Source organism: Cervus elaphus, chromosome 22 (assembly GCF_910594005.1).
Source record: "Cervus elaphus chromosome 22, mCerEla1.1, whole genome shotgun sequence".
Taxonomy (NCBI): Eukaryota; Metazoa; Chordata; class Mammalia; order Artiodactyla; family Cervidae; genus Cervus; species Cervus elaphus.
This window is the reverse complement of record NC_057836.1, coordinates 10848065-10871348: the sequence shown is the minus strand read 5'-3', so window position 1 is coordinate 10871348 and position 23284 is coordinate 10848065. Positions and strand designations below refer to the sequence as shown.

Below are 23284 nucleotides of genomic sequence, written 5' to 3'. Positions count from 1 at the left end.
ACTTCATTTTTTCCTTTTTTGCTTTCCCTAATCCTCTCCTTTTTCATTTTGAGCAGTGATTTAATTGTTCCAGCATGAATTTGACTGTATTTATTTGTTGGACTGTCTGGTTTCAACAGATGCTTTCCCTGGTTGTAACCACAGGCTGTTTCACTGGTCCTAACCACTTTTTACCCCCACTCTCATGGCCAGCATGACTGGAATGGCTGGGTCTCATGCACTGTATGGTGGGGTTGGCATTGTGTCAGCTTGGGGCGCCCGGATGTGACTCAACTTTGAGTTGCACACCTGCCCATGGTGCTTCTGCCACACGCCTGCTGTGGGAACTTCTCTTCCAGCTGTCAGCCAGAAGCAAGAAGCTCAACGTGAAAGTCTGTTAATATAAAGCCAAGTCATTTATTGAAAATCTTAAAAATTCCTTTCCCTTAATTCTTTGCTTAGAATCATTAAGAAATTGGTATGAATTAGAAAAAAATGTCTGTTTTAATAAAGATTGACTGCTGCTAAAACAAGGTGAAGACAGTTCCTTCACTAAAAGGTCTGATATTCAGGTGCCAAGTCACTGTTGTAGTAGGTGATCCCTTACCTTGACAAAGCAAAGTGTGTATGTTACCATTTGTTAGAAGGAAGCAATTTGAGTTTAAGGAGAATTCAGTTTGTTTTTTCACATTCTGGTGACATGAGCAAATGTAAAAATCCAAGCTATACATAGGAAGCAGTGAAATGAAAATCATATCTAGATTTTCTTAAGTTTATAATAGAAAGTTTTAAAAATAAATGTGGAGACAAGATCTTGGTTGTGGGAATTACAGCTTCCACAGGAAATTTGGAGGTGCAGCCCAGCAGTGGCTTATGGAGTGTTGGTGGGGGGCGGATTCGGTTAGGCAGTTTCCAAGCTTCTGACGCCAGAAGAGCCATACTTTCATTTAGTTTATATGTTGAGATTTCATCTTAGACTTGAAGAAACCTGCTGTTTGGCCAAAATAAACATAGAAAACTTATAAAAGCGGTTAGGACTGGGAGTAAAGTGACTGAGAAGCATGAGGCAAAAAATTGTTCCCAACCTTGATGCAGATTATTTGTGTCAATCATTTCCCTCCATCTTAGTTTCTGTGTTAATTTTAACTTTACGGGGATATTTTCAGTTCTCTGAGAAACAGTATAGTTTTATATACGTAAAAATATGTGAAGGACAGGATTGTATGTTTTTGGAGTCCTTTTCATGATCCACAGGAAGAGATGGTACCTTTTCATTGCAAAGTAAAGTATATTTTTAAAAATATAGTCTTGGATAAATATTTGTTTTGTTTTCCCCTGTAGCTTAACAACTCTAAAAAGTTACTAATACCTTGAGAATAACTGATGATGAACTAGAAGTATTATACAGGTTGGTGGCAGTATCGTTTAAGGTGGAAAATACCACTTATTCCTCTAGTTTTGTTGAAGTAGAAAATTAATTGTGAACTCTTCACATAGCCAAGCACCAGCAATTTGAAGGTCTTTTTTTTCAAATTGGCCTGGCTGTCCAGTGGTTAGACTCTGCAGTTTCACTACCAAGGGTGCAGGTGCAATCCCTAAGCCTGCAAGCCTCACAGAATGGCAAAAGAAAGAAAGAAATTTAAGTTAAAAAAAGTTCTGCCCCTCAGTTTTCTTCTTTGCAGAGTTCAAGTCGCTCATTAGATCAGGCTTGTTTTTCTATGTTTAAATTTTCCTTTGAACGTTTTAATCTGCTGAATCTCTTAATGTGCATGTATATGTGTACATACAACGTTTCAAATCGTGTTTAATTCTGGCGGATGCTAACGTCATTTAGCCTGATAAACTCCCCATCCGGACCTCTGTGCCGCCCAGCAGCAGTGGACAGTTCAGTTCAGGAAAGGAAGTGAAGGGACCAAGTAGAGCTGCAGGGAGCACATGAGCAGCAGATGGTAGCCTGTTTGCTGGAGTCCAGTGTCACGGCCACCTAGTGTCAGCCCAAGTCTTCCAGCTGTTCTCCAGGTACTTTAGTGGAAATGTGACAGCAGGAAGGTCGTACATAATATCTTACTAGAAAGGCGACCCATGGTCTTGGCACTTCAGTGTCCCTGTGGTACACTGTCACACAGACTTACAGAAAAGGGCCACATGTGTGTTGTCAGAGCTGTCCTCTGAAACGTCCAGACCTGTGCGCTGTCCAGCAGGGAAGTGAAGGTCACATGTATGTAACTTGACGTTTTCTAGCAGCTGTATAAAAAAATTAAATGTAGATTTTAAAATATATTGTATTTAACTCAGTGTTAAAAATATTCTAGCTTTAACATGTATCCATTACAGAAATAATTGGTGAGCTGTTGTAGGGTCTTTTTTCTTAGCAAATCTCTGCAGTCTGGTGTGTTCCTCTCCCATCACAGTCCAGATGCTGGCCAGCTACCAGGGGCATCACTGTCATCATGACCATGTCAAAACCCTGATTCAAAACAGGAACCTTGTGGCCTTTGGAGCCAGAGTTCATTGGGTGTGAATTCCTGTTCTGTGTTGCTCTTTGCCATCTCTGTGGATTTGGGATAGTCTCTTAGCTTTTCTGAGCTTCAGTTTCTTAGTGTGTATTAGGATATAAAGCACAAATGTATTAAAATGTAAAACATAACAGTAAGCTACTAAGAAGTATACCTGTTATAAGTGTTAACTGTTCAAAAGACTGAAGTGATCAGGTTGTTCAAAGCAGAAAATGCCTTTGGAGTGAATTTTACAATCCTTTAAAAGCAGGACTCCTCCTTTTTTTAACAACTGTGTTAATTCTTTGCCCACAAAAGGTGGGTGGAGGTAAATTTTTATTGTCTGTTGTGCAAGCACTTGATGCCTTCATCTTGCTGCCACGTATCTGTTGTGGTTGTTGATTTGCACAGAAACCCAGGCTTAGAACACAGCACTCACATCCCCTCAGTAGCCGAGTGTCTGTGTGACCGGAATGGACAGGAGAGCCTTGCCCTGGAGCTGGTGTCAGTGACTCCAGGTTTAAGGTAGCACGTTTGTTTGCCTTCTTACGCCTCCAGTTTGAAAAGTCTTCCAGTGGCAGTGTCTCTGTAAGTTTAAATACTTGACATTTTTTGCCTTTAAAAGTTTAAATTGTTCTTTCATATTAACGAGATCATTTTTATTGTTTGCTCTTACTTGATTCTATTAATAACCTGAGTGTATATATTTATGTGCTACATAGAAATCTTGTTGGATAAAATTCAAACAATTACAAAAAATTTGTTATTTTTCTTATGTTGTGAACTGCTTTCCCAAGCTGGTAGCATAAATCTCACCTGTAGAGAATGCTTAAAGAAAAATGCATAGCAAATGGTAAAAGCCAGTCTCATAGAAAATTATCTGTTGAATCATCTGTGTTACTTTAGTGCAAGTTCTACAGCAGAGTAGTGACTGTATATTTATTCATCTGGAAATTTAGAGTTTTCCTTCTTTGTGACACAGATTTTTAAAAAAAATCTCTACAGGCCAGTGACATATCAGGCATATCGGGAATGTACACTGGAGACCACAGTTCATGCCAGCGGCTGGAATAAGGTATAAACCAAGTTATCTTTTATGTTACAAGATTTTAGTGTGTTTATGATAAAGTCCAGGAGGGATTGTTAGCATCGTGTGAGAGCTCATTGTTCCATGAACCCAGCTGTGTTACGTGGGTGTATCTGATCAAGGCTGGCCCAGAACCAAGGGTGCTGTCGTGCACCGTCTTCCTTCCATCTGTCCTGAATCCCCATTATCACTTCATTTCTCTCCAGAAGGTTGTTTGCACACAGGTGAGTATGTCTTGGGGGGAAAGCACAGGCTTCGTTTGGGACAGCTTCTGGGGTTCTCACAGAGGAGCCCTGGTTGTGCTGATGTTTACAAGGTGTCTCATGCCATGCCTCGTCTGAGCGTTGCAGCTGTCCCCTCAGAGCGGGCAGAAGGGACTTTATTAGCTTTTGTCTTGTTAGGTCAGGTGAAGAATCTGTTTTTTTAAAACAAGAGTTCTTGCTTAAGACCCAGTGACCAGTACATGTTAGAACCAGCCCTGGAGCTGAGGTCTGATTCCCACTTCAGTGTTTAGTGTCTTTCTGCTGTCCTTTGCTGCTCACCACTGTGTCAGGCTTTGTGGTCCACTTGTCACCTTGCTGAGGCAGAGTCTTGGGAGAGGTGGTCTAGGCTCATCCAGCTCACCAGGAGGAGGTCTGGCCCTTAGTGATGTGGTGTTTGGGATGAGAGAGTGCAGTGCAGTTATTTTTATAAGTAGCCCCTCTACTGAGAATTATACTGCTGTAAGCCAGACTGTGTGACCTCATATAGCTGATTGATGTATATTATTTTTATTCACCTTAATACAGGCTTTGGAGGCATTAGGGCATAATCATTAGCATCATGGGCCTGTAATCGGACTTGTTTCCATATCAGCTTTGCCGCTGACTAGGTGCATATCTTAGGCCAGGTTAGTTAAGCAGGTGAGGTCTTGATGTTCACGTCTGTGACATGGAGACCATACCACTAACCTCAGAAGTGTTAATAGAACGGAATGACATCATGTGTGTTGAGTGCTTGTTTTAGGGCATTGTCTGGCACCACTGGAGTGAGCACTCTGCAAACAGTGGCTGTTGTGTTAGATTTGACACATGGAGCCTTGTTCCCAAGCAGTCACTGTTACAGAGTTTTATTATGTTACTACTGTGAAAGAGTTGTTAGAATATCTGTTTCACTTACTTTCATGGAATAAAGCAGACCTCTCTTAGGAACACTTGAAATAGATTTTATAAATAAAAGTGAGCTTGGTTATGATGTATTTCTTGGTTATGATGTTGGATATGATGGAAATATCCAACAGCAAATAATTGAGATCTCTAATATCACTAGCCTTGTCCCCTATCTTACATTCTTCTCCTGTTGCCCTTGTCTAAGATTGTTACAGTCGACTCTTGTGTGTCTTCCTTTCCTTGTCCTATGGTTATCTAAAAAAATGAAAGTAACCCCGGTCTTCACATTCCTTCTTCACCCATCTTTCTTCCCCACCGCCCCATTCCCTGCTTCATTTCAGTCCCTCACCTGAACCATAGGCCAGACTCCATGGGGCTTGAGCCTCCATGGGAATAGGACCTGCTCTGCAGAGTCTAGCACTGCTCCCTGAGTCCCTGAGGGCAGAAAAAGAACCCAGCTTGGCAAGATAGGCGGCCGAAACGCCTCCTTCCACCCCAATCAGAATTAGATCGGCTAATTTAAGCATTTAGCCCATATTTTATATTTAGCCCATATCTTATATTTTGCACAAGTATTTGCAAAATTTTGATATAACATCACCATATGAAGTGGCTGTCTGGTAGGTAAATGAGGCACAAATGAAAAAGTGTCCACAAAGCATGCCCAGTTTCCAAGCTGAATGTCTGTTCATCTGAGTAGGGATTATAAAAGCATGTTGGTAAAATGCTCTTTAATCAAAGTAAGTGGAGAAAAAAAACTGGTCATAAACCCATATTAATAGAATGATTTTTTCAAAAGTTTATGTGTAAATGTAGGCTGTATAGAATGTATATACTGAGAAAAATAATTGGAATGTGTGCCAGAATATTAATAATCCATAGTCGTTATCTCAGAATTGTAGATATTCTTTAATTCTTTAATTGTAGATATCTTTAATTCTTTTTTAAAATCCCTCATGGTGATCTGTTTTTCCTGTGAACTTATCTGCTTATAGGAAAAGAAGAAAATGACCATCAAAGAGAAAAGCTAGAGTGTTTAGTGCCTGGTGCTCACGTGGTAGCAAGTAGACTGTGGAAATACAGTAGCAAGGAAAAGTCCGTTATTTGCCTTGGTTGGTTTCTGGTGGCATGTTACATCACTCATCTTTTACAGTCTTTCACTGAAACGTCAGGCGTGCACAGAGTGGAGCACACGGTGTAACAGACCTGCACCCGTGCCTTGGCCTCAGCAGCTGTCAGCCTGTGTCTGGCCTCGTTCCATCTGTTCCCCACTGTTCCCTGGATTACCATGATGCACACCCTATAGATACATTAGTGTGTATTTCTAACACCTCAGTTATTAACAGTAATTTTAATATCACACAGTCTGTTCAGAATTCAAATCTTCCCAGTTGTTTCATGAAGATATTTTCCTAAGCTCATTTGAGAATTGAGATCCAAACAATGCTTATAAATAGTATTTGCCAGGCCTCCCTGTCCCTCACCATCTTCCAGAGTTCACCCAAGTTCATGTCCATTGAGTCAGTGATGCCATCCAACCATTTCATCCTCTGCTGCCCTCTTCTCCTCTTGCCCTCAATCTTGCCGAGCTTCGGGGTCTTTTCCAGTGAGTCAGCTCTTCGCATCAGGTGGCCAAAGTATCAGAGCTTCAGTTTCAACATCAGTCCTTCCAGTGAGTTTTTAGGGTTGATCTTCCTTAGGACTGACTGGTTTGCTCTCCTTGCTGTCCATTAGGTGTACAGATGATATAGAACTCTTGTGGGTAGTAAAATGTGAAGTTGATGGAAACAGTTGTAGAAATACCCATGAAGCTTTGTGACCACAGCAGTTAGAGGTCAGTGGGTATGATTGTACAAAGACGATCTAAGTTAAAACAAACTGTGAGAGTGTCATCAACCAAGTAGAAGATGCCAGTCTTATAAAAGGAAGCCTCTGCACTCACTGCATTTCAAGGAGGATGTAATTACGATGGAGAAGATTCAGGAAAGAGTAACTTAAATGATGAAAGTGGTGGAGCAGTTGCTATATGAAGAACGGACTAGAAGGTTAGATTTCAGCGTAAAAAGTAATAATGAATGAGAGGGAATACAGTTCAGGACTAAAGTTAAGACAGTGAGAGGATTACAGGCTTATCTCTAGATTATTATATCATAAAACTAGGGCAGCTACGTTTGATACGTGAAAGAGGTGAATTTTGAAACATTAAGAGTGTTACTCTATATGGCAAGTCTGAAACATTTGCAACTCATATTTCTGAGAGGCAATAGAGCTTAAATGTGAATAACTTTAAGACATTGCATGTATTACATTACTGTGGGAAATGAGAATGTTTTGAGGTATGGAGGGCCCCAGGCCCTAGGGGTTGATGTGACATGTCTGTTGGGCTGGTTCACAGCTCCCCTCCCTGCCCCAACTGAGACTGAATATGGAGCTGGACGAGCAGCTATGTTGTTCTGTTTTCAGAAGTGCTGCAGGTGTCTGCTTGTGCAGAAAGCCTCGTAGAGTCCTGTCTGCAATCCTGTTCCCCTCTGCTGGTGCTGAGAAGCGATTTTGACTGCGCTTGGGGCTAGAGTTCTTTTAGAATACCAAAAAGGAAAGATGTGTGCTTGTCACATTTTTCTTTCAGATTTTTAAATAGAGATCCCCTCGGAAACGCTTTTACTTAAAAAAAAAAAACCAGAGATTATTAGTAAGGATATAAACTCATTGTCTTTTCTGTTTGTCCTCTTCTGCAGAAATATATTGTAATCCCTCAGCTATGACCTTGGCAGGTCAGTGACAGGAAACTGGTTTCATTTCCTTTGGCGGTCCTTTTTGATGTTGTAGACAGAAGGATTTCAGGCAGATGGTTAACTGAAAGTACTTAGTTCTCTTCACTGTGCAGGGGTTTTGGGGAAGGAAAGGGACTAGTTAGTCTCTGTCATAAGTTTTGATGACTTTTTAATGTTGAGCCATAAGGTCATTAGAAGTAATAACACCTCTGGTTTTTGATGACTTGTGTAAGATGGTCCATGACTTTGGAGGTGTTGTGTTCAAATAGGTAATGAAAGGACAGGGACAACGTGCACCAGGTGCAGAAGACGCGCGCTTGAGAGTGCGTCCCCGCCCTGTCACCGCTGCGCTCTCCTCAGGCTCGCACTGTCGACAGGTTCTTAGGTGTTTTCCAGAAATACTGTAGGGTTCTGCAGTGCTCACGCAGATGGTGCCGTTATTGTGCATAGCCTGCTTTATCTGTTTTCACTGACAATAAATCTTGGCAGTTGAGCAGAGCACAATCTAATTCACTTTAACAGCTTCATGATACTTTTCTGGATGACCAAAATTTGACAGTGCCTCTTGGGTCATTTCCAGGCTTCAGCTGTTATAATGCCTCAGTGAATTTCCTGTACACACGTAATTACACATACACATGCGTGTGTGTACACACACACAGAGGCCTGGTCGTTTCCATATAACAACATTTCTACCACCCTGTGGTATAGAACATACATGCGCTTTTCTCCAGAATTCCAGTTGAGTTTATTGTTTTATGTAAAATACTGTTTATTGTAATAAAAAGGGAATTCCATAGTGATGCACCAAAATGTGTTTTCTAGTAGTTGAACATGTAGAATGATCTGTAAGAATTTCAGTTTGTGTTTTCATTCCCTCATCTTTGTGTTGAAGATTTTGGTGCCTCTGATTTTGCTACGACAAATGCTTCTGGAGCTGACGAAACGCGGCCAGGAGCCACTGGGCGCGCTGCTGCAGTTCGGCGTGACATTCCTGGAAGACCACGCGGCCGAGTACATCATCCAGCAGGGTGGCTGGGTACGTACCTGCAAGTTGTTGTGGTTGTTCTAAATTTTTTCATTAAGAAAAAAAATCAAGTCTTTCATGGTTGTTTTTAACAGCCTAGATTAAGTTCATTAGTATTATCATTCAGTATTAATATTGTGATTGAATGGTTATCAATGGAAAGGCTATTCATGCAGTTTAATTTAATCTACTAAGATTTTGCAATACTTCTGAATGCATATGTGGTATTTTTAAGTGGTTATGAAACATTTCATACTAGCACAGAGCACAGAAATAACTAAGGGATAAGGAGTAGTAAATGAGCACCTGTGTATTTCCCGTCCCAGTGGAAGGAAGGAGCACAGCCAGCACTCGGGATCTCCTCGTTGGCCCTGGATTTCCACATACAGGGGCAGCCCCTGTTCTGAATTGTAGCTTCAACATGCACTTATTCCCAGAGAGTGTATTATCTTGTTTGTTTGGACTTTATGTAAATAGTATGATATGTATTCCTCTGTAACTTGCTTTTTTCATTCTCTGTTATATTCTTGAGATTCACCTAGGTCATTGTTTCTCAACTTCTTTTCATTATCACCTTTCTGAGGATCCTTTTTAGACATTTTTATCCTTATCATCTCCCTCCTCCCCATGAGAAATTTTCAAAGTGCAGATCCAGGTCTGTCTGTGTGCCGAGGCCAAGGCCTTTGTCATGGCTACGATTATCCCATCTCCACACCAGTTTGCACCCTTGATGGATCCCCTTTGCGAATGCGTGATCTGAGTCCACGTGTTGGTGGGCGTTTGGTGTTTTAAATGTGTCACAGTGTATCGGTAGTTTATTTGACAGACAGTCTGGCCAGTGGACAGTCCGTCTTTTTGCGTTGGAAGCATCGCTGTTTGGAGCAGTGTCAGGCACAAGCGCAGGAGTGCCTCTGGCCGTACGCCTGGGGAGGGGCTTCCGGTTCCAGGAGTGTAGACGTGCTCTGAGTTGCCGGACAAGCCCAGCTGTTTTCACGGCATTTTCCAACTTGTCCTCTATCAGCAGCTTGGGAAAATTGTTTTATTGTTCTGTCTCTTCCATAACACTTACTATTGTCAGACTTACTAATTTTAAAAATTATTTATTAAAATAAGATTATTTAGGAATAATTGTAAATATACAAGTTACAAAGGTAAAAGAGTCCCACATCCCCTTCCCCCAGTTTCCCACATTAGCATCTTACATAACCACGGCTCCTTTGTCAAATTGATTTTTCCGTATTGATTTTCTGTCCAGCACATGTGCTCAGCTATCTTATGATTCTGACTCTCTCTGGGTTTCCTTGGGTTTTCTACATAGAAAATCGCACCGTGTGTGAATAATGTCAGGTTTTTTTCTTTGAGCCTGTCTTTTTTAAAAAAGGCACTGTACTAATCAGGACCTCCAGCACAGTTATTAACAGCAGTGGTGTTAATCCATCCTTGTCCTTTTCTTGATATTAACGTGAGTGCCTTTAACATGTAACCATTTAGTTGTATCTCCACGAGTGAGGTTCTTCTGTAACTTTCCTTGTTGTGTTTCAGTTTTAAGACTTCATAAAAGAATTTGCAGTTGGGAAGAATGTCTCCTTTTTTCCTCTGTACTCTGGAACAGCTTGTATGAGGTTTGGATTATCTGTGCCTTGCTTCCCATGACATTCCTTCACAACCCCCTGGTATTTTCTCTGGGGGAAGGTCTCTGTTTTTCTTGTTGGTCTCTGGTCACTCGCTTGGGTCTCTGGCTGCGTCAGATCTGAGTTGCTGGGTCTTTTTTTAGTTCTGTGCAATCATTCATGTAGGCGCACGGACTCTAGTTGCTAGGCACGGGCTTACTTGCTCTGTGGCATGTGGGATCTTAGTTCCCCAACCAGGGATCAAACCCACATGCCCTGCATTGCAAGGTGGATTCTTAACCACTGGACCGCCAGGGAAGTCCCTTATACTACTTACTTTTATAAAAAGAGTTTTCTTTTGGAGAATTCTGAGTATATACGAAAACAGAGAAGTGCATGTAATGAACCTCATCACTTAGTCCTAACAACCATTAACTTATTGCCAGTCATGCTTCAGTCATAGCCTAATCATTTCCCGTCTTGATATTATTTTGAAGAGAAATCCAGACATCCTGTAATTTTCTCTGCAAAGATTTCACTGTGTATCTCTGAAGATAAAGGTTCTTTTTAAATTTGAAGTCATAATACCATTATTGCATCACAAAAAAATTAAAAATAATTCCTTCCTATCATCAGATAACCTTTTAGCATTCAAAGTGTCTTAACAGGCTGAAAAGGGAATGAGGTTAGTAAAATGCTTCTCGGAGTTTGAGTGAAATAACTGGATTTGAGCTTACTGGAATTTGGACTGTCAAAGTAGATGGTGGGTCAGGTCGTTCAGGTTATGCTGACAGTGGTCTCAGGTTCAAAGAGACTTTTGTGACAAGACCCTCCTCTCTTTACCAGGATCTTTTTTTTCCCTGGGTGGGTGCTGTAGGAACGTCCCCAGTGTAGATGCCCAGCCCCGAAGCAGACACCAGGAGGGAAGAGGGGGGACACCTTGAGAGATTCTGCAGAGATGGTGCCCCCATTTTTCACGGCTCTTTTCACGGCTCCCTCTCCCTCCATTGTAAAGACGTGAGTGTTCAGGCACCTTGGACGGAGCTCTTGGCGGGGTGGGGGCGGGGGCGATGTTAGATCGGATCCTGGCGGCACGTGTCTTCAGAGCATTGCCTTCCCTCCCTCCTTGCACAGCCTCCCCTTGTGGGGATGGTGGGCTCCGCTGCTGCTGTCTCCTTGGGGGCAGAGCTGTCACAGTGACAGCCGCCTCTCCTGCCGCTGCCTCCAGGAGAGCGCTCCCTGCCTTCCTGCCCTCCCTCTGACTCTGTTGTGGGCAGAGGCAGGGTGGCCTGCTCCAGCCCTCAGGTTCCCAGTGCCCTCCTGTTGGCGTTGCTGCGTCGGTGGGTGGCTCCCCCAGGGACCTTCCTAGCCTGGATGGTGCTCTGAGATGAAGGAGGAGGAGCTAGAGGGGGCATTGTTTATTCCCTTCTCAATGTTCTGTTTCTTTATGATGGGGTGCCTCAAACTTTGGTGGTAATTATAATTTGTTATAAAGTATTTTATTCAACTAAAATCTGTTATGCTTAAAATAGAGCAGTATGTATGAGTAACTAGTTTGTTAATATTTAAAATGTGTTTTCCTTTCTAAATGTGAGTGCCCAATCTGTATTTCACACTGTTATATTTGAGCACCCTGTGTTTTTGTATTTAAAACCAAGAGCATGTTTTTCTGGCTAATTGGTGAAAATGCATCCTCTGACAGAAAGTGTCAGCCTGCATATCCTTCCAGGCACTTCGTGTGGAACACGCATTGACAGGTCTTAACAACGCGGGGCCGGAGGAGGATCACTGGCCACGTGGTGGTGCATGTCTATTACATAAGGTCTGTCATATGACTTCCCCCGGCTGTGTCTGTCTTCAGCCACTTGAACGTGAGCTCCTGAAGTGGAGCTGGCTTCTTGAATCTGCAGGAGAGGCGGTGAAGGAGGCAGTGACTTGGGGTGAGTGGGGTGTCCCTGTGTAGTGAGCTATAGTCGGTGGGGTGGCCCTCTGTAGTGAGTTGTAAGGCAGGTGTTGGCCTTAGAGATTTGCAGAAAGAAAAGTGATTCTTTGTTGTCTGAATTATAGAAAGAAATGACTAGGATAAATGTCTTTGGAGGTCTGTAGGGAGTTTTGCTTGTCCTACATCTTGTTTTATGAATATTTTGTCTTCAAGTGTTTTTTTTTTTCCCCTCATTGTACTGTGTTTGAGGTGATTTTCCATTGTACTGTATTGAGAGGTTTTAGAACAGTTTTAGGTTTATGGAAATGTTTACCAGAAGGTGCAGAGGTTTCACATCAACTCCCTGCCTCCACACATGCGAGCCCCCCCGTTGGCAGCCCTGGCCAGATAGAGCCTCCATTACACTTGCTGAGAGGCACGCCAGCATCCCCCAGAGTCCAGAGTTTACATCAGGATCCAGACCTCTTGGTGATGCTGGCTGTGCATTATATGAGTTGGGATGAATTTATAGTGACATGTGTCCGACCAGTACTGATTTCATTGCCCTAGGAATCCTCTGGGCTTCCCCTGTTTGTCCCTCCCTTGCTCTGAACGCTAGCAACCACTGACCTTTTAATTATCTCCATAATTTTCTAGAAGATCATATAGTTGGGAGACATAAAGTATGTAGCCTTTTCAGATTGGCTTTTTTCACTTAGTAATATGCATTTGAGTTTCCTCCTTTCCTTATTAGCACTGAATACTTGGCAAGTGGCATGTGGGACCTTTGGTCCCCAACCAGGAATTGAACCCCCATCCCCTGTGTTGGAAGCAGAGTCTTAACCACTGGACCACTAGGGAAGTCCCAGGCTCATTTTTTAAATGGTTGTTTAAAATTTAATTTTAATTGGTGGCTTAAAATTCTTAATGTTGAATTTTAAGAGTTCTTTGTGTTATTTTAGGTAACAGTACCTTATTGGATGTGTCTTTTGCAAATATTTTCTCCCAGTCTGTGCCTTTTCTTCTCACTCTTAGAATTATCTCTTCAGTAGTCTAGCTTTTCATTCACTTCTCTCACTGATTGTGCTTTGTATCTAAAAAGTCATCACCAAGCCCACGATCTTTTAGCTTTTCTCCTGTGGCATCTTCTAGGAGTTTTGCATTTTACATCTAGATCTATGATCTGCCCCTGCTCCCACACGTGCCACATGGCTTGTGGGATCTTAGTTCTGATGCAGGGATCAAACCTAGGCCCTCAGCCGTGAAAGTGCAGAGTCTAACCACTGGACCACCAGGGAATTCCCTGTGATCCATTTTGAGTAAAAATTTTTTAAAAGGGGTAAGGTCTGTACCTAAGTTCATTTTCTTAAAACATGTTTATTTTTACTTTTTGTTTTTTTAAAGTTTTGACTGTGCCATGAGGCGGGTGGGTCTTAGTTTCCTGACTGGAGATCAAACCCTTGCCCCTTGCTTTGGAAGCAAAGAATCTTAGCCACTGGACCATGAGGGAAGTCCCCAGAAAGAGCCTGATTATAACTCCTACATCCCTGCCACGTCTGGTTCTGGCATGTGTGTGTGTTCTCTTTTTGCTGTGCCTTGTCATTTTTTCAGGCTAGCCGGGCTTGCTGTCCCGGATAGAAGGAACTGTGTCTGGAGGTCTGGGTGATGTGGTGAGGCATCAGGAGGTGATGTGTTTGCAGGCCTGTGAATAGGTCTCCGCCGGTGAGCAAGCCTATGGGCTCCCCGCCCCCGAACTTGACGGGACTTTCTGTTTCTCCCTTCTCCCTAGACGGCACAGTGGCCAGAGTGGGTCAGCACCGGGCATTTCCCTCCTCTGGGTTCAGGCGGTGGTGAACTGGTTTCCCTGCGGGGAGAGCGGGATGCTCGGCTGCTTCAGAGGGACTCCTGTGCCCTCACCTGCCCGGAGCAGGGGTCTGGGGTGACTCCCAGAACTGCGGGGCTTCCCTCTGGCGGTCCCCGTCCCCCCCCCCCACCCTCAGCCCACCTGGCCTCCTCCAGCCCCAGGGCAGCCCTTGGCCCTGTGTCCTCTCCTCTCTTCTCTCACAGTCCTTGAGATTTCTGGTCATTGAGCTTTTTAACCCACTTGAGGGCAGAGTGGAGACATCTGAGCCCCTTCCACGTGGAACCTGCGAGTCCCTGGGAAGCTTTTGTTTCTGCTTTGTTCTCGCTGAGCCCCCACTAGTTCCTCAGCTACAGGGTCGGTTTTCTGGGTGCTGAGTGAAGCAGCCTGCCTGTGAGCTCAGGTGTGCTGAGGCAGATGGAAAGGGCTGGGTGGCATGTTCTGTGCTGTGGTGGGGGGTGTCATGGGGTTCAGAGAATGGGGGAGGCGGGGTCAGTTGGGGTACAGTCTGGAGCACACATCTTATGGACCGGCAGCAGCTTTCTAGAGATGTGGAGAGTGACTGCTGGCCTGTACTGGGACTATAGGGTGGGGGCGTGTGTGTGTGTGTGTGCAGTTCTGGGAGTGGAGGTTGGAATCACGATTTGTTTGGGGGCCCAGCTCTGCCAGTCATTAGCCCTGAGTTTGGGGGGGATTCCTTTAACGTCACTGAGCCTCAGTTTCATCAGCTACAATATGGAGGAGTAGATGGTGTGAGAGTATTCTGTGAACCCATGACGTTTTTACAAGTGTCAGCTTTTCAGACACGTCTCTAGGGTGTTTTCCTCCTCTTTTCAAGTCTGATAGAAGTTTTCAAGTGTTGGTTCTCACTTTGCTGGGCAGTGGTCAGGGCTCAGCCAGATGTGAGCAGGACTGCCCGCCCCGGCTCCCAGGCCTGCGAGGATCACTATGGGGCAGGTTTCTCCTTGGTGTTGTACGGTGTGTACTGAATCACACCTCACTGTGAAAGATTTAGATTTCATAAAGGATTACGGGGGGGGAATGTAATCTATAATAATAATAAATAGCTTGAATAAAGTTAATTTTTGTCTTTTTTTCTTTGATTTGAAGCTTCTCATTTCTATTTTAAGAACTGAAAACCTCAAAAAGTTTTTGTTTGAATCAAGGACATCAGAAGACTGTCATTTGGGAACTTTTAGGTTGGAATCTGTTTGAGTTTGCACACGGTGGGAGGTGACGTACAGTTTGTGATCTAAAGTCAGGTCAGGGGGTTGTGCGGCTGAAATAATTTTGGTGTAGTAAGGGTTCAGTGTTTCACAAGATCTATTCGTTTCAGATGTGAGTGTGGGTGTTGACTGCACTGTGTTTAAATGTGTCCTTTGTGCATCTTAGTCATCATATTAAGGTGGAAAGTTACCTTAATATAAATCTCTCTCACACTCTGTTTTCGTCTTTTTTTTGTAGTTGTTTTATTTTATTATTTTCGCTGCAGTGTGCAGGGTCGTAGTTCCCAATCAGGGACTGAATCTGGGCCCCCTACCTCGGGAGTGTGGAGTCTTAACCACTGGACCGCCAGGAAGCCCCTCTGTTTCCTTATTTTAGATTAATAGTGATCTCAGAGCCTTTTGATTGCTAGTACCCTGTCTGACCGAGTGTAGAGGAGCAGGCATCTGTTTTATCTTCTTGGTGATAAGGGTTGGTTGGCACATGACAGGTGGGGTGGGTCCCTGAGTGAGCTCCTTGGGGAGGGTGGTCTTGAGAGTCTGCCCGGCGTCCTCAGTGGATCAGTTCATCGGCAGCTGTGACCCTGCGTGTGAAACACCGCTTGAAGTGGCACAACAGTTTGTAACTTGTGTGACCCAAAATAGAACGGACGCAAACTCGGTGGATGCAGACATGGTGGATTACTGCTGCAGCTTCGAGATGCTTCTCTGGGTGATTCCAGGCCGATTTTACCAGTACCCATCTGTTCCACAGTAGTCCCTTCAGATATTTCAGTTTCTTCCCTACCTCCCTTTTTACTTGAAGAATTTCCTGAACATACCTTCTGTATTTGCTTGACAGAAACACCAAGAATAACGTCTTCCGCTTACTTCTTGCCTTAAACTCAGGAAAAGCACTAGTGTGGGAAGCAGGGGCTTGGACCTTGCCGGCGAGCCGCCTGGTCAGAGCCAGTCCTAGCTGTGGACTTCAGGCCAGGTGTGCACCCTCCTCGGGTGCTTCAGTTTCCTTATTTTGACGGTGAAATGAATTAAGTCTGGTTTTCAGAAGGACACTGATGCCCAGTTCTCACAGCAGCTGAAGGACCTTGGGCGAGTTCCTATTTCCTGGGTGCCATCTGTTTAAACAGAACATAGTTCTCTGTTAAACTCTCATTGGTCCCAATTAATTTTATATTTTTGAGCCCTTGAATTTATTCCTTTGTGGTGTTTGTGTCAGTGGGACTAAAGATACAGCTGTTTGAGTGGTACAGGTATTTTGTGTTAAAACTGATTTAAGTTGTTGGTGTGCTGAGTGTAGGTGAAGGATTACCCCTGCTTCACTGTCTGGTGCCTTCTGTCTCAGAGACAGCCTGCTCTTCATTAGTGATAGTGACTGTCGAGGGAGACGCCTCCATTTTATATTCTTGCTTTAGCTGACCAGAAGTAAAAGTTTCAATGATCATCTATTCTTTCTTTAAAACTTCTTAAATAAAGCATAAAATTTTTGGTGAATCATCATTAAAATGTCACGACCCACATATGGACATAAATTGTAAGGTAGGGAGTCCGTGACAGCAGGGCAAAAGCGGCCGAGTCTGACGGGCGTTGAGCCCCTGGCTCTCGCTGAGCTGTTGTCTTGACGACCCTGCTGAAGGTGCTGTGTGGTGAAGTCTTCTAGATACGGGACAGAAGGTTCTTAACTCTCAGCTTTGAGTTGTTAAAAATGAAGAGGAAGGTAACTTTGTACTAAATACTGTCTTAGTTTAACTTTTCCCTCATTTCATCATAATGCAACTTTTGAAGTTTCCATTTCACTTCTTTGGGCTTTGAGCCTTAAATAAAATAGCACCAAAGGATGACTTCCGTGGTGCTCCAGTGGCTTCCACTGCAGCGGGTACGGGTTCAACCCCTGGTCGGGGAGCTGAGATCCCACATGCCCAGTGGCCAGAAACAAAAATTAGCAAAAGTCTCCTTTCTGAGGATTAAAATTTTTACCTTTTTTGTTATGGTTCCTTTGTTTTGCTTTTGCTTTTTAAACTAACTCTTGGGCTTCCCTGGTAGCTCAGTTGGTAAAGAATCTGCCTGCAATGCAGGAGACCTGGGTTCGATCCGCTAGAGAAGGAAATAGCAACCCACTCTAGTATTCTTGCCTGGAGAATCCCATGGACAGAGAAGCCTGACAGACTACAGTCCATGGGGTCACAAAGAGTTGGACCCAACTGTGCGACTTTCACTTTTTTCACTGTGAGAGGTTCTCTTTTCAGCCCTTTCTGGGAGTGCTGTTCGGGGAGCACGCCGACTCTTAGGGCCTCTGGAGTCAGCTTGAACGACTGTCTTGAGGCTGCTCCAAGCCCAGCGGAGCCACGCCTCCTGTGACTGTGGAACCAGCAGTGCGCAGAGCATCAGCAGATGTGACTCTAAGGACAAGGACACAGGAGTTAACCATATCTGACCAGAAAGTGTCTGGTCTTGGCTGGAGACCAGAATCATTCTCCTGACAGGGTGGGAGCCAGTGTGCTCACATACGCTCTGCAGCCTCTCGTCACCATCTCTGGTGTCACCCAGGCTTGGCGACACCTCCCGTCCATCTCCAGCACGAGCCCCTGGTCCCCGTGTGTCCCCTGCCTCACGGCTGCGGGTGTCACATGAAATGCGTGACTTGTGTCAGTCTTCATGTCCAGACGGTCAGTTTGTGAAGAACCAAAATTGAGTCCGTTCTTCCCTGAGACCAGAGCCCGTTGCCACGGCCACGCTGCCTCTCTGTGGCTCCTACCAGTGGAAGGGTGGGAGGCCTGTGCCACCCGTTGGGTCAGCTCCGTCTGTGACCAAGCGCTCCCTTGCAGCGGAGTTCAGGCTGTGGCTCTGAGCCCTCTGTCCACTGCCAGCCCCTCCCTGGTCACTCCAGGCTTGTTCAGTCCCCTGGTCTGTGTTTCTCGGCCTCTGCTGGGCCAGACTCCCACTCACCCTTGCCTCCCCAGCCGCTGCCAAAACACGTTCTCCTGGTCTGCTGAGCCAGTGGTGAGCCTGGAGCACGAGCTGCCTGCCTGTGCTTCTTCCCTCTGCTGGGCCGCATTACTTACTGTGTTAAATATGTGTGAAGTCAAGTAGGATATGCATCAGCTTCCTGCTGATTCAGCTTTGAGGACGTGCTTAGAGAACCATCTTGTTAGAAACTCCTTCTCTGCGTTGATCTGCAAGTGAGTGTGTTCAGTCCAGAAACACCATCATTTTAAATGATGTGTTTGTTCCTCAAGCTCAGCTTAGGAGGGAGTGGTCCCCTGACGTATGTTCGCAGAGGTTGCTTTGGCTCCCTTGTGCTGACCGCGTGCTCCTCTTCTAGGGCACCGTCTTTAACCTGGAGTCAGAGGACGAGTGCCCCGCGGGCGCCGCGGAGGACAGCAACGACATCTACATTCTGCCCAGCGACGGCTCCACGCACGTCAGCCCCCCGGAGTCGCCCACTACGGCCACGGCCTCCTGGCAGGCCGAGAGCTTGCCCGTGTCACTGTCCGCCAGCCAGAGCTGGCACACGGAGAGCCTGCCGGTGTCCCTGGGCCCCGAGTCCTGGCAGCAGGTCACAGTGGACCCTGAGGAAGTCAAGAGCTTGGATAGCAACGGGGCTGCAGAGAAGAGCGAGAACAACTCCTCCAACTCCGACATCGTGCACGTGGAGCGGGAGGAGATCCCCGAGGGTGTGGGGGAGGCGGCCGCGCCGGCCCCTGCCCTGATGGCGGCCGTCCCCAGGGCCAGTCCCACAACATCACTGTTCGTGGAGCTTGGTGAAGAAGAGGCAGAAGCAGCCCCACCAGAAGCTTCTGAACTGGAGCGGGAGGGGGTCCTGCCACCCAAGCCCCCAGCAGAGCCTCCCGCAGCCCCGCCGAGCCGGGAGGAGGCCACCGGAAGGCAGGGGGCACTCAGGGTAGGGCCCCGCCCAGGCGACCTCGAGAAGGCCAGCCCGCTGCCCGAGGGCAAGTCCCTCCTGCTCTTGGGAGGGGCCGCTGCCATGGCCATCCTCGCAGTGGCGGTTGGGTTGGCACTGGCTCTGCGGAAGAAATAGGTTTTCCTTCTCGGGGTTTACCGTGACCTGCTGCCGGGACTCGGGGCCCAGGAGAAAGAAGACAAGAACGAGTAAAGTTTTAATTGTCTCGACTGAATCTGAATGGGCAGCAGCTGGTTGGACATCCGCGGGACACTCTGGGGTGAGGGGGCTGGGTCAGCAGGGCAGGGGCGGCCCACCTGGCAGGGCTTGAGGTAGAGACTGCGCGCACGGTCTGCTGGGCCGTCCCAGGCCTGGGCTCCCCTGAGATTTAGGGTCTAGGGTGTAAAGTGCTTCCTCAACCTTGTCTCTGGCGTCTGGACAACCCAGGCCGTGAGCACCTGTGCCCCCAAGGGTGTGTAGCCTCCCATCGGCCCCCGTAGCACCTTCCCCTTTGGTGACAGCCCTTCCCGATGTTGCCAAACGTCCCCAGGATAAGGCGTCCCATGAGAGCCACAGCCTCAGAGGCAGAGGGTTCTTGTGGGCACCTGGGGGGCCAGGCAGAGGGCTTGGCAGTGGGTCCCTTGGCTGCTGACACGCTCTGGCCTGGATCCTCCCCTCTGCCAACGAGCGTGCGCTTTCCAACCCCTCCTCCAGGCTCCTCTGTTCTTCCCGTTGGTCCCGCAGCCCAAGTGCTCTGCGGTCTCCACCGCCTCTCAGGTACTGCCCTGCCCTCCCCACCTGGGTCCCTGCTGGCCCATGGAGAGGGCTTGCCCAATGCTTCCCTCAGCTCCCCTCATAAAGATGCTGCCTGTAGTCTTTTAAAAAGTAAATATAAGACAAGAGGCCCAGGCTCTGCCCGTGACTGTGGGCAAGCTGTCTCTTGTACAGAAGCAGGAGGGTAGCTTGGCTCACCTCCGGAGGTGGTTTCCAGCCCTTCTGTTGGTGGCCGCCTGGCAGGGGTGTGTGTCCAGCAGTCACTGTCTGTAGCCTGGGTTAGCCTGGGTTCTGGCCGCAGACTTCTCACTGGCCACACGGCCCCTCTGTGTCTCCTGCTTGTAGTAAGAGCTCCCATACTGGGCTTCAGCCCAGGGGACACACTCTTCTTCAGCGCCCAGTCTCCTAAATACCATTGAAGTTAAAAAGCAGGAGAGGCCACCCTTGAGGTTCCCGCTTGGCCTTGAGTCCAGCAGGAGGCTCTCACTGAGCTCGTCACGGCCCAGACGGCAGAGCGATGGCCACGGTGGCTGCAGTCAGCGTGTGCTGGGGACACGGCATAGCCCCGGGCGCTGCCTGCGCCCCGCATGGTGGGAGGGGGGGGGGGGGACTGCGTCTCTTCCCCGAGGTTGGGTCACTCACAGGACCGTGCCTGAGACAGCTCATCTCAGAGTTACCTTAGTCAGTGTAACAGGTTACTTTTTAGATCCTGAAATTTGTAATAAAATTACATTACCTATCCTCATCACCAAAACTTGATGTTTTAAATGTGCTTTATTATTTTTATTTTTTGAAATTAATTCTTCCTAAAGCAGTACTGTTTACAAGTTGGCCAGAAAGGCCTGGAGCGTGTGTGTGTGTGCGTGTGCATGTGCGTGTGTGCAGGCCCCAGGCGTGCACCTGTGTTCGAGCATCAGTGCCTCCTGGGGAGGGAGGTGTCGAGCTCTGCACCTGGACTGAGGAGCCGGAGGAGAGCCGGTGGGGCTCATGTCGTGGAGCTTGTCTTCCTCCTTGCGTGTGGTCTGCTGCATCGTCGTCGTCCCTTTTATAACGTTTTCCTCCCAGCGTTTACATTTTTAAACTCTGGATCCTCAAACCCACTGGCTGAAGGTGCTGAAGCTCTGATGGGAGCCGGGTTGTTTCTGAGCAGCTGGCGGGGGGCAGGGTGTCTGTGCTGCGGGGGCTGGGGGCTGGGGTCTGGGGTCCACCTTCTCCGTGGCAGGAGTGAGGTGGGGCTTTCTCTGCGCCAGGCCCTTGCTGGTTCTGGTTGGTGGGTCTCCAGCACTCTTACTGTGCTATTGAATGTCATGACTTCTGATCGCTTGGCAAAAGCCACTCAAAGTTTCTTGAGGAAAATACTAGAATTAAAGAATGCTGGTTTATGTTCTCTGCAGTAAATGGTAACAGTCTCGGCCCGCAAAAGCCCAGCTGGCCCCAGGGTGCCTCCGGGACATAGCACTGCCGCCTGTGTGTGGAGTCCGATGCAGCACCCGTGTGTCCTGCGGGCCCTCCCAGTGCCCGGGGCACAAGCTTCCGGGAGGCCGCGTGGCCGAAGCATGAGCCACGGTCAGAGCGCGGGCTGACGCCACCTGCCCACTGAGTCTGGAGGGGCTGGGTCCTTGGCCAGCACCAAAGGGACAGGCAGCTCACTGTTTTCCTGGGCCTCCTGTGTTTCTCCTGATGGCTTAGTTGTCCTCCTTCAGACTAAAAGTGCTTCTTTGTGCCTCCTTGACAGAGGTTGGCGTGTTCTGGATTCCGCCCCTCACCCCTCCACAGTGCTGAGGTGAGACGTGGCCCCTTTCCTGCGTGAGGCCCCTCAGCTCTCCCCTCACCTGTGTCTGTGCTCGTCGTCAGGGGAGGCACAGAGCTCCGCTCTGGGAAGAGCATGCTCTGCTGGAAGCAGTGTCAGGAGAACGCGCTGGAGGTGAAGTGAAGCGAGGACTGAAGACACCGTCCACACGGTAATTCCTGCCCTCCCCTCAGGAGGGCTCCCTCCAGACCACCAGCCTTGTCGTCTGACAGCAGCCCGAGACCCAGCAGGCGCAGCTGGTGAACTTGCCGAGAGTAAAAGCGGCTCTAGGGCTGTGACCCCAGAGGCAGCTTAGCCGTGTGCACTGGGTCCTCAGGAGCCCATGTGCACAGCAAGCCCGCCTCCAGACTTCCAGCGACTGAGTGTCTTCTGTTTTCTGTAACCATCGCTTAATTCAAGTAATCATGCACGTTTCCCCCTGTCCACAAGGATCCTGAGACCTAAGAAGCACCAACTACTAGGACAGGCTGAGTCAGGCGGCTGGGATGCACTTGAGGTCAGGACATCCACGTGAGACTGCCTCGGAGAAGAGCCATGTATCTTGGTATCTTGCTTCGTGACCGTGACCCGATAAAGTATCTCTCACTTGGTCTAGAAAATCTGACACCAAAACCTGTGTAAACTTTATCAAAAGAGAGGATCACTGAATTAACATAAGCAGAACAGTGATAGGTAAAGTGAAGTGTTCTAAGAGATAGTGGGGTTATTTGGTGCTGTAGAGCTTCTTTTATAACACTTAACTGCTCCTGGAAGAGAACCATCCCCCTACTGAAAGAAGACATCTCCCTGCTGAGACTGTACTGGCTAATGTGTGTGTGAGTATGGGAGACTCACTGTGTTCCCACTGAGAGGTGAACCCTTTAAACCTGGGAGGTTTGTTTCCGGACGCTCAACCATACTACCTGCATTTAGATTTCACAACATCCTGCAGCTGTCAGCCTGAGACCCAGCCCTCGGGTGCTGTGCATTGGACGCTGAACCATGCAGTTGTTTTTCTTCTCTGGTAAGTTTGAACTCAGGGAATAGAGAAGTGGTTTTGGCAACAAGAATGTGTTAGTACTTTGTTATTCATGTTCATGTTCTTCCCCAGGACATCATGGTCACAGTTAACATGGGCGTTTCTGTCGCCAGTGACCTGCAATCAGGAGCCGCACCCAGCATCGCTTGTACATGGAACACAAACCCAGTCCTAGGAGACGCTTGTGCTGTTTTCTAAATGTAAGTGCTCCCTGGTTTATTTCAGCTGTTAGTGTTGACTTACTGGGCTGCACTGGGTCTTAGTTGCAACGTGGGATATTTTGTTGCCATGTGGGCTCAGTAGTTGCAGGGGCTTAGCTCCCCCGCCCCCCACCCACGTGGGGTCTCAGTTCCCTGACCAGGGACTGAACCCGTGTCCCCTGCATTACAAGGCAGTTATTAACCACTGGACCACCAGGGAAGTCTCGATTGTTTTAGATATTTCTTGTATTCTGTCTCCAGGAAAGGAAACCACCACAGATGTTGAATTTTTAAGTTTTAACTGTTCTTGCATCTTTCATGCCTAGAAATCTGTTCTGCCTGAAGCAGTTTCTTAGGCATGGATGAGCTGGGGGTGGGGCTGGAAGGTGCCAGGGTAATTACTGACAGACAGGCAGTAGCTGCTCCAGCAGCTTAAAATTTATATCAAAATCTTAACTTCTC

General features: G+C 47.0%; 1 protein-coding gene across 4 annotated transcripts in view; it reads left to right on the top strand.

The window, feature by feature from the left end:
* BCL2L13 (BCL2 like 13) overlaps nucleotides 1-20548 on the top strand; it is a 49728-nt gene extending 29180 nt beyond the window's left edge. For 2 of the 4 annotated variants that reach the window (XM_043882637.1, XM_043882638.1), the window contains exons 5-7: nucleotides 3480-3549; nucleotides 8376-8519; nucleotides 18442-20548. In XM_043882637.1, coding sequence (XP_043738572.1) covers nucleotides 3480-3549; nucleotides 8376-8519; nucleotides 18442-19158 — 931 coding nt within the window. In that variant the 3' untranslated portion in view covers nucleotides 19159-20548. Of the gene's footprint in view, nucleotides 1-3479; nucleotides 3550-8375; nucleotides 8520-18441 lie in introns of those variants that run through there. The other 2 variants (XM_043882639.1, XM_043882640.1) reach the window with 2 other exon arrangements.
* Nucleotides 20549-23284: the final 2736 nt, after the last annotated feature.